Below are 11683 nucleotides of genomic sequence, written 5' to 3'. Positions count from 1 at the left end.
CCAGTGCATATCACAACAAAGTTAACAAAGTGGAAGTGCTCAATTATTCATGGTATAACATCTGTTACTGAGTATAAAGCAAATATGCTTTTTATTTCCTTACATACCACCACAAACTTAACAAAATATAAGTGCTCATTTGATCATGGTACGATATCTGTAATCCAGTACAAACAAAATATGTTTTTATTTCCTTGCAAGCCACCATAAACTTAACAGAGTATATATGCTCAATCTGATTCTAAAGCATAATAAAATCAATTTTTTTTCGCAACGAAAAAAAGTATGAAGATGTGACTTTAAACAAAATCTACGCTAGGCGGCATTGTGAACTTAAAGACGTTCTCTGCAATCGATTTAATTGGGTCGATGAGGACTGATATAGCGTCAAACTGCGGCACTCTCCTCATCCTGGTATTAAATTTATCCGATACGAATAAATATGTTTTACATTACAAATAGCAATTAAATTACCTTCCTGAAACATTTTGTTTGAATAAATCTTATTTCATGTGAAAGTCATCATTGATACGAAATGGTTAGTGGAATTCATAATTTACTTTATCAGCTTCGAATAAATTTATCTTCTTTTTGTTTTTCTTTCTTGTATTTGTTTGCTTTTTGATAATCGCGCAACTCTACTTAAATTCTAACTTTGCTAGCCATCCATATTTCTTAACTGAGAGACTAGAGAAATGTACACTGTTAAGCAGTTTTGTTAAGCAGTACACTGTTAATTACCCACCACGTAATTTTGGATTACTCTTGATTGTTCAAATTGTAGAATCTGACCAGTTTCCTAATAATGCATCCACAGTTCCAAAGTGAAGAGTTCGATTTTTGGTAATGGGTGGAACACGGGCTCTGCAGTAACATAGTCCGGAATACAAACCTCTAACCAACGGACGGCCTCATTTTAATTGTAATTAGTGATTAGCATTTCTCGAAACGTTCAAATTTCAATTACATTGGATGTCGTCTCGATATCTGTTTGTGAAATAGATGATTTACATATTTCATGATCATATTTTCTCTGACTGTTTTCGCGTTCGACTCGTAATCTGAAGGTCATGGGTTCGAATCCAGGTCGCACCAAACATGCTCGTCCTTTCAGCCGTGAAGGCATTATAATATGACGGTCAATCCCACTATTCGTTGGTAAAAGAGTAGCCCAAGAGTTGGCGGTGGGTGGTCAAGACTAGCTGCCTTCCTTCTAGTCTTACACTGCTAAATTAGGGACGGCTAGCACAGATAGCCCTTAAGTAGCTTTGTTCGAAATTCAAAAACAAACAAACAAACTGACTGTTTTCATACAGAAACAGATCAAATTACTGTCTAACTTCAAATATAAAGTACACTATTTTTTCCTTAAAAATATGGCCCGGCATGGCCAAGCGCGTTAAGGCGTTCGACTGGTAATTCGAGGGTTGTGGGTTCGAATCTCGGTCGCGCCAAACATGCTCGCTATCCCAGCCGTGGGGAGTTATAATATGATAGTCAATCTCACTAGTCGTTGGTAAAAGAGTAGCCCAAGAGTTGGCGATGGGTGGTGATGACTAGCTGCCTTCCCTACTAGCTGTCTTACACTACTAAATTAGGGACGGCTAGCACAGATAGCCCTCGAGTAGCTTTGTGCGAAATTCAAAAACAAACAATTCCTTAAAACATGTTATAAATCATTTTAACGTATTTAAATTTTGTTATAAAATGACTCAAAAAACTAAAACTATTCAGCTCAAAAGCTTTGTAATATCACATACTGAAATGTTTTCTATGAATACACAAAGTATTCAGATAATAATTGAAATACAGACTTAACATGAACAAAAGGATCTCTCATGGCCTGTTGGTTAGGGAGCTTCTTGGTTGCAGGTTCGCCCCATCACTAAATATACTTGTCTTTGAAGTCGTAAAGATGTTTTAACGTCCTGGTGAATCCTTCTGTTATTGGTCACCATGTAGCCCAAGAGTTGTAAGTGAGTAGTGTTCATTAGTTTCCTTCCTTACAGTCTTATCATTTATAACTTATAGGCCTCGAATATTTTCGTAAGAAATTCAAAAACAAACAACACAGTAATAACGAAGCAACATTAATGACATCACTCAGGTAGAATATGTTGTAGGTAATTCTTACAACATTCTGTCGCTAATTGAGCTGTTCCACAATCTTGCGCAACTTTCAATATTTTTGAAATTCATTGTGTTACTTTGCAACATCAGAAAATAAAATATCAGTATAATTAACTGTGTTATGACAGAACATATCCGAACTTCCAAAGCTTTTGTACTTGATGGTGCTATAAGATATTTGTAGTTTATGATAAGAATTATCACAACAAATTCGAGAATATTTTGCTTAGAGTTACAAACCCAACTTATAATAAGATATATAAAATACTATTACGATATATACGCCAGGCATGGCCAGGTGAATTAAGGCGTTCGACTCGTAATCTGAGGGTCACGGGTTCGAATCCCAGTCACACTAAACATACTCGCCCTTTCAGCCGTGGTGGCATTATAATGTGACGGTCAATCCCACTATTCGTTGGTAAAAGAGTAGCCCAAGAGTTGGCGGGTGGTGGTGATGTCTAGCTGTCTTCCCTTGAATCTTACACTGCTAAATTAGGGGCGGCTAGCACAGCTAGCCCTCGAGTAGCTTTGTGCAAAGTTAAAAACAAACAAACAATTACGATATATAAAACATCATTCTACACAGCTCTGCCCCTTCACAGCATCATTGTAATTAAGGATTTTGTGATTACTTGTGAAAAAAAATTACAGCATTTATTTACGTTTTTGAATGATAGAACTGTATTATTACATTATACTAAAACACAATTAGAATCTTTGTATTTGATGCTGCATATTTTTAGCTTTGTTTTTGTTTTTCAGATCCAATATTACACCTGAAAAAAACGAGCATATGAAAAAAAGCTGATGGAAGCTTTCATGATTAAGTTCAATCATTTTAAGTTCAAATGATGTCAACTTTGCTCACGAAAATGACGGAAAAAATCACTCGATAAGTTAATAATCGTGAAGCTAATTATCAGAGAAAAAAAGGTAAAAATATGATCCTGAACAAACATTCTTAGCACACGATTTATTAATATTACCATTACAACACTTTCAGTAAAAAAAACTAAAGAAGCGTAAAACCTTTTAAAGTAACTTTATACTCACAGAAACTGTCATAAAACAACGAAAATGGTGAACGATTTTTACATTAAAAGGTGTTTCATAAAACTGTAGAGACTATATAAATAAATATATATTACCATTACACACTTTCACGTTTAATACGTAGACAATTTTGGAATGCAAACTGAACCTTCAAAAAATATAATATTACAATACCATATGGAGATTGCGTAACAAAGATTACGTATATTAGAATCTTAAGGTTTATTTCAAATAACATTTATCAGTTCAGTGCTCTTTAAAATTATAAATTTGATGAATTTTTAGATATTATTATATTTATATATATATCATTTTTCTAGTAATAATAATTCTAAATACAATATTAATGTTTCATTAACCACAAAGAGTCTGTTTTTCTCAAATATCCAAAACGGTCATAATTTGATAAACTAGAGAAGAATGGAAAATTGCAAGGTTGTTTTTCACATAGACGTAAAAAAAATCAATCATACGTAGTTAAATTCAATACAACATTTATCGTGCGTCAAAAGAGACTGTTCTTGCTGGTAGGCTAAAATATTAATTACATATATAGAATTTCTGTTATCAAAAGAGATATGTTTTTAAAACTACTGAGGTGCCTCACTTCATAAAGGGACCATGCATAGTGCACAGAAACAGCTAAAATACCTTATTTGATTAAAGTATTCTCATTTTATCAGTTTGAAATGTTCATCAATTTCAACATCATCAATACACTCATGCACAAAGAATAAATAAACAAATGTAAAGTTATTATTGTAAAATAATTCATGTTTTTATGATAAACAGATACATTAAAACTTTATAAATGTTATTATTACAAAGATGATAGCTTATTAAATATACAAGTGAAATGTAAACATATTAGACAGCCTGAACTTTAACAATAGATTGGTTTAAGCCTCACATATTGAATACACATTTGACACAAGGCTGATTGAAGCTTGAAATCTTGAACCTAGGATAAAAGATAAGTGAAGCCTGATAAGGGGTTACATGGATCATACGCACCTAACACATAGAAAATAAGGGGGCCGTGCTAATCCTCCTATTTTTTTTCTAATTAGTGCACATAACTTTTATCACCAACGAGACTGATTTAGATTTCTTGCTCTTTTCCCTCCATGTTTGAACAAAGCCTAGGCAGTCGTAACATATATCCTAAACCAAAGATCCCTAAGATAGATACGGAGGTCTCTTGAACCAAAATTGGCTGAAGTCTCAAAAACAAATTACTTGAAACTAAGACCAAAGATAGCTGAATTCTAATACAGGGGTTGAATGAAGCTAAAGGTACCTAAAATCTGATACAGTGGCGAATTAATTCTGAAGCTTAGCAGAATTGAAATCTATAGAGAGGTTATATTGATCTTAGCAGAAGTTTGACTAATAATTTGTAAGGAGTACTTGAATATTAACACAAGAATAGTTAAAACCTGTCTTGAACTTAAAGCATTACTGGCAATAGTCTGAAATAGAGGTTTCTTAAAATAAGACTGTTAAATCCTGGTACATGTGGTTCGTGAAAACTGACTTGAACTTAATTGAAATTAGACACAGAAAATATTTACATGGTAACACAAGAATAACAAATGTTTGACAAATTAGTTATGCCAGCCTTAAAACAATGCTAATTGGGTTCAAAACTTTGAAAAACTCAAACTTTTATTTAATAGTTTCGAATTCCTAGTCAACACAAACTTCATTAACTTTATGACATAGGAGGCACTTAATTTTGTGGAAGACAAAGCGGGGGTCAACATTACAAAACGTCCATGCAGATTATGTATTATTTTAATAAGATTTTTCGAAATGCTTTTCGAAAATCACGATTAAATATAGTGTAGATAATAGGATTAATGGCGGAATTAAAATACCCTAGCCAAAAAGCAACATCAAACCCCGTATCGCTAATTTTACAATGTTTGCAAATTGCAGATAGTACATATAATACAAAGAAGGGTAGCCAAGCTAATATAAAAGCGGCCATAATTAGTCCTAATATAACAGTTGCTCTTCTTTCTCTTGCTTTCGCAATCTTTCGTTTTTGTCTCTCAACAGCAGATGAAGAATAGCTTCTTGGGGGTTCGTTAAAGGGGCATTTCTCAAGATTGCTTTTTCCTCTTCCGTAAATGTTTTTTGTTTCATAAAGTTCATTGACGTTACCTTCTTTACCATAATTGGCCAAAGAAAGTGTTGATCCAAAGGTAGTTTTGAGAATTCTTGGTGTTTTCAAAAATAGGGAATAGGAGCCAGGGTGAGCATTAGACTTGGAGATGTTGTGTATGCTATAAATAGACGTTTGTTCATCGCCCCTAGAACCACTGCTGGCACCAATCGAGTGCAATAGAGGACCCACGGCTGGCTTACTCTCTTCTTCTTGCTTCATTTCCTGCTCCTTATCGGAATCTTCCCGTTCTTCTGCTGAATTTTCTATTATAATCTGAGGTCTTGTTGGAGTAAATTTAAATTGCTTGTTATAGGCTTCACTATTTCCGTTAGTCTTCAGTTTCTCAAAAAACATATTTCCATACAGATCTTTTCTCTTATCTGGTGGACTAGTGTTACTAAAACTCGTACACGTGGTTGTTGTTGTAGTCGTAGATTTATCCCTTCCTGTATCATTTGTGACTTCTGGTTGATCTCTCTTTTTCACATGTCTTCTTGCTCGAGAGCGCGCAGCGAAAAATATCCGTATATACACGAACACCATAACTGCTGCAGGAATGTAGAATGAGCCCAAAGCAGAGTACAAAACGTAACCAATTTCTTCGCTAACTTTGCACTCGGGATAGTCTGTCGGCCTGTCTAGTTTCTTCCATCCCACTAAAGGTGGGAGGGAAATAAGACCGGATAAAAACCATACAAAGCAGATCATAGCAATTGCTCGTGTCGGAGTCCTTTTTTTCAAATATTCCACCGCATGAGTGACTGACCAATATCTGTCCAGACTTATAAGACACAGGTTATTTATTGATGCTGTACAAAGAAGAACATCAAGAGCGGCATGAATCTCACACCAAATAGTTCCAAATATCCAATAACCCATTAACTCATTAGCCAATGAAAATGGCATGATAACAAGCCCAACCAGAAAATCTGAAACTGCAAGAGAAGCGATGAACCAATTCTGAACAGTTTTCAGTGACTTTTCTGTTGCGATGGCTATACAAACAAGCATGTTTCCGACAACAATTAGTACCATCAGAAAAGACACGAAAAATGCAATAAGAATAATTTGTGTTTGAGAGTAACCACTTGGATAAGGAGCTCCTCCCCAAGGTTTGTCCCACTCTACAGGACTTGTTTGATATTCTGTTGTTTGTCCTAACAATGAAGACGACTCGTTTAAAGTAAGATTTGCAGTTGTATTTGAATCACTCCACTCCATTGCTGACTCAAGCATAGAAATAGTCGCAACTTTATTGAAAATATACGAGGTGGTCATGCTCAGCTCAATTAAAAAATAATCGAGTTTTTTTGGGCTTCATTTTAAGAAGCATAGAAATAAACACTATACAACGATCACTTAGGAAAAAGATGGTATTCTAGATTGGTCCAAGAATGTAGAACCCATGGCATCTTGATAGAAAGCACCTCTAAGACGACAGAAGGACAACTATAAAAAAACAATATAAAATATACAATTAATATCTTGGCCTGTCAGGTTTTTACACAATTATTTGATAAAGAAGATAAGAAGAATTAGTCAAGATTTCAAAATGTAATATTATAATAACTAAATAATCAATTATATTTAATTTTATATAAAAGCCACAGAAATATAAATATTGCTATAGTCGTATATGAAGTAAAATTTTATAGAAAGGCAAGAAAAACTGAGATAAAACTAGCAAAACAAGTTTTAAGTTTATAAACAGCCTGTAAAGCAATCAACATAACTAAAATTTAAGACATTTGATTCTTCAATGAAGACACTCACTCGGCTCAAGGGGAGATAATACACAATCTTCATTAAAACACGATAAAAGTATTTCATAATTAAGTATTTATAAAATATCAGTAACCATCATAAACTACGACAAACTTCCGAACAATAATTGTTTAATTAATATTTCTCTGTCATTATAAAACATGTATTGTAAATTAACAATGTAAATTTCTTTCTTTGAAACACCAAAGCGTGTTAAGGCGTGCGACTTGTAATCTGAGGGTCGCGGATTCGCATCCCGGTCGCGACAAACATGCTCGCCCTTTCAGCCGAGGGGACGTTATAATGTGACGGTCAATCTCACTATTCGTTGGTAAAAGAGTAGCCCAAGAGTTGGCGGTGGGTGGTGATGACTAGCTGCCTTTCCTCTAGTCTTACACTGCTAAATTAGGGACGGCTAGCAGAGATAGTCCTCGAGTAGCTTTGTGCGAAATTCCAAAACAAACAAACAATCTTCGAAACAATGATCGTGCAAAGATTTTAAATTACAAAATTGAAATTCTGTAATTGTGGCAGTCTCTTCACAAACTTTTAAAATTAAAAAAAATATATATTTTCGCTGTACAATGCATTTATTTGGTCTGTTTGTTTTTGAATTTCGCGCAAAGCTACACGAAAGCTATCTGCATTAGCCGTCCCTAATTTAACAGTGTAAGACTAGATGGAAAGGAACTAGTCATCATTACCCACCGCCAACTCTTGGATTACTGTTTTGCCAGAGAATAATGGGATTGAAAATCACATTATTACGCCCCCAAAGCTGAAAGGGAGAGCATGTTTGTACGACGGGTATTCAAACCCGCTACTCTCAGATTACGGGTCGAGCGTCTTAACCACCTGGCCATGCCGGGCCATTTATTTGGTCAGAAAATAGTTGAATTATAGCGTCATACTTATTAGGGCCAAAGGATAAGAAATGATAATAAATTAATCAGAAATTTGTAGTACTTATTTCTTTACTAGTCTCAAAATATAATCTATTCTATTATATATACAATTAACAATATTACAACGCTCAAATAATCAAGTTTGATCAAGACGTATATAACTACGTAATCATTTGCACGTGCATTATATTATATATATATATATATATATATTATATAGTTAAACTTCAAGTTTTATTCATGAATATATTAGCATAAGAACACTGAGATAAGTAGGGTCTTTCTAGAACGAGGTTCTATTATTAACAATTCATTTATTGCATAATTATTTTAACGTTGTACTACTTTTATTCTTATATATTTCACAAGTACCGTTTTTATAAAATCATTTGACTATCTTGTTTTTCACTTTGTGGATATTTACAAGAATAAAATTAGAAGTGCTTACCTTAGTCTAAGACAGATTAAATGTCTTTACGTTTAATTAAGTTAGGCGCTGTTCCGTTATGTGTAATGTGGATAAATTACTGACTATTAAAGAGTTATAACAAAGATATTAAGTATAGTTGTTTGAAAATGTCTTAGTGTTCATTTACCTTAGACGTAAACATTTTGAGACTCAAATTTTGTTCTCTTATAATAATAATAAAACTGGAGATTTCGTCTTTTTCTCGCTCGCATTTAACTGCTACTAGATATCAAAATGAAACGTTTAATTTACGATGAATTCACTTTATTTAAGATAATTAAAATACACTAATTACACAGAAAGAAGTACATGAATTCCCTGATTCCAAATATATTAGCTTACTTGTACTCGGTTGACAAACTCCCAACCCTCAACTAACCAGTCTTGGTCTGAATCAGTTCATAGCCTTCCAGTTACCAAATTACCTAACTGACTTTGATTCGGGTCATAGACTTGTGGTGTTTAAGTTATGATTCATTTCATAGATTCGAATTTAGGTTATCTGTATGACTCTTATTCTGTTCATAGACTTACAGTATTCGTGTAATCAATTAGTTTTTCGATTCGATTGTTGGACTTCTAGACTTAAAAAAATGTGATATATTAAAGTTGATCATTTCAAGGAATTTCAGTATCTTAGCTGACATGCACTCAGTTTTTGATTTTCCAGACCTCAGTAATCCATATAACTTGGATTCTGCTAGTGAAAGTATGAACTACAAGACAATTATTTTTGTTTCAGTTCTTTTGTTTGTTTTTTGTTTGTTTGGGAATTTCGCACAAAGCTACTCGAGGGCTATCTGTGCTAGTCGTCCCTAATTTAGCAGTGTAAGACTAGAGGGAAGGCAGCTAGTCATCACCACCCACCGCCAACTCTTGGGCTACTTTTTACTAACGAATAGTGGGATTGACCGTCACATTAAACACCCCCACGGCTGGGAGGGCGAGCATGTTTAGCGCGACGCGGGCGTGTCTAAGTTCAAGGATTTTGATAATTCAAGTAAACCATCCGGCTTTAGGTTTTTTCATAGAAACTATCTCACTTTAACTGTTCCGTTTTTAAAGACACCCAGGTTGACATTAAGCTAACTGATTTTAATTTTATTAACAAATGTCCAGGTTCCAGTACAACCTAACATTCTCACCATAATTTTGAATTTCATATTTGAAGTGACCATGCCATTTTGAAATGTCAGGCAATTTAACATTGTTTCAACTGACTTTAGAAAATTATTATTTTGTTCTTTATGAACTTTTCAAACATTTATTTACAGACTTAAAAGTAAATCAGTTTCTCATTATTAGAACATGGCTTATTTTATAACTTACTGATTGTGTCATTGACTAGATCACCCATTATAATTTATAAGCTTTTAATCAAAATTTACAATTGTGTTTCATGCAATTGCCTATTTAAGTATAGTGAGCCGGAAGAAGGTTGTTTCACTATCCAGTGACGCAATTAGTTTACTCAATAAAATTCTTTCCATGTCAGTCACTAACCTATCAAATATAAGCCCATTCTACCGGGACTAAGCATTCTTTAAAAAAACTGAGAAGATTGAACAAAGGTGCAATGAAATTATCTTTTTCTTTTACAACAGACGTAAATTAACTGTTTTTTTAGTTCATAGAATTTTACACTTTACTAGACCCGACGAATGATAAAATAAACCAAAATAACTAATGGATTCCGGTCGATGGATGGCTATACGGCTCCGAAATTCAAATGAGCCGAAGAGACTTTCTTTATATATTGTCTTGCACAAGCGTGTACGAGAGTCAGAATCGTTTTTTTTTTATTCTTACGCAATAGTTTAGATTAAATTGAATTATCTCTGAATTTTTCAATCCAGTGAATGGTATATGTCTATCTATGACAACTGAATTTGGTTTAGTGTTCAGGGTAAAGGTGAGTCCATTAAAATTTTAATTTCTTATTCAGACAAATATTGTGAACTAAAATTCAAACTTTTAAGGTCAAATTAAAGTTAAAAAGATTTACATTAATTTATTAAGAAGTCAAGAGTAACGGATTTTTTTCAGATAATGTTGATGATTGTGGATCCCAAAACAAAGTAAAAGTGATTTTTTTTATCATCAGATGGAGAAAAATCTAAAATTTAATTTAATTTTAATCGCGTAAAAATGCATGTTGTATTTTTTGCTGTTAAATATTATATTTCAATAAGAAAGAAATGCATTGAAAACTTAAAATATGGAAGAAGCTTTAATTCAAAGAGGTGAAAAAGATAAAATTTTTATTATCGTGGATCAAGGGTATTATGATAATATTGTTTAAAAATATTTAAATGTTAATTATTTATAAAATATGGATCTAAAAACACAACATATCAAAATCTATTTATAAAATGTGTTTGCTATGTTTCACATTAATGTGAGTGGTAGGCAAGTTTTATCATTTTGATATGTTGTGAAACATAGATTAAGTGTTGAACAGTTATTAAGAATTTACAAAAAGTAATAATGGTATTTTTTTTCAAATTCGTGTAGTTATATTTAATAATAAACATAGCAAAGCTATTACCAAAAAGTATTATTCTAATTGTAATTAATATTACAATTTGATATAATTCATTTGTAGTTAATTTATTATATAGTATCTGTGATAAATTAAAATTCAATATATATTAAAAACAGATAATTTCTAAAATGATTGTGATATTTATTTCTGCACTTGTAAGCGTTGCCTGTAATATTTATGTTCATTTGAAAACTATTAGAGATTTGATATCATATGAAATATCATATTGTGTATAATTGATTATTTAATGTTTGTAATAACTAGCATCAGATGTATAACTTTTCTTACCTTTCTTTCTAAAAATGTATTCTTTCATGAACTATTGATGATCTTACTAAGGATTAGGTAATTACCAATGTTGCATTTTGAACTCTTGATTGAGTATTCCACAAATAAGCTGTATAAGTTTCGTGGAAACCTATTCTGTATGAGTTTTTTACAAATTTATGTATTATATTGAATCGAATTACCATAAACAAAAGATATGTTATTTTCAATAAAATGTATGTTTTCCAAAGATATTTCAAAAATGGTGAATAAAGTAAAAAAAATAAAAAAATATAAAAGAATTTAAATATTTATATATATATATGTACTTAAGACGAAAACGATTATTTGTTGAGTATTCATAAATTTGGAAT

General features: G+C 32.6%; 1 protein-coding gene across 1 annotated transcript in view; it reads right to left on the bottom strand.

Moving 5' to 3' along the window:
- Nucleotides 1-3096: 3096 nt before the first annotated feature.
- LOC143253107 (alpha-2C adrenergic receptor-like) overlaps nucleotides 3097-11683 on the bottom strand; it is a 98149-nt gene continuing 89562 nt past the window's right edge. The window contains exon 4 of the mRNA XM_076506389.1: nucleotides 3097-6808. Coding sequence (XP_076362504.1) covers nucleotides 4979-6637 — 1659 coding nt within the window. The 5' untranslated portion in view covers nucleotides 6638-6808 and the 3' untranslated portion in view covers nucleotides 3097-4978. The remainder of the gene's footprint in view (nucleotides 6809-11683) is intronic.

The sequence above is a fragment of the Tachypleus tridentatus genome, chromosome 1 (assembly GCF_004210375.1).
Source record: "Tachypleus tridentatus isolate NWPU-2018 chromosome 1, ASM421037v1, whole genome shotgun sequence".
NCBI classification, from domain to species: Eukaryota; Metazoa; Arthropoda; class Merostomata; order Xiphosura; family Limulidae; genus Tachypleus; species Tachypleus tridentatus.
Note: the sequence above shows the minus strand (reverse complement) of the source record. Positions and strands in the feature narration are given on the sequence as shown.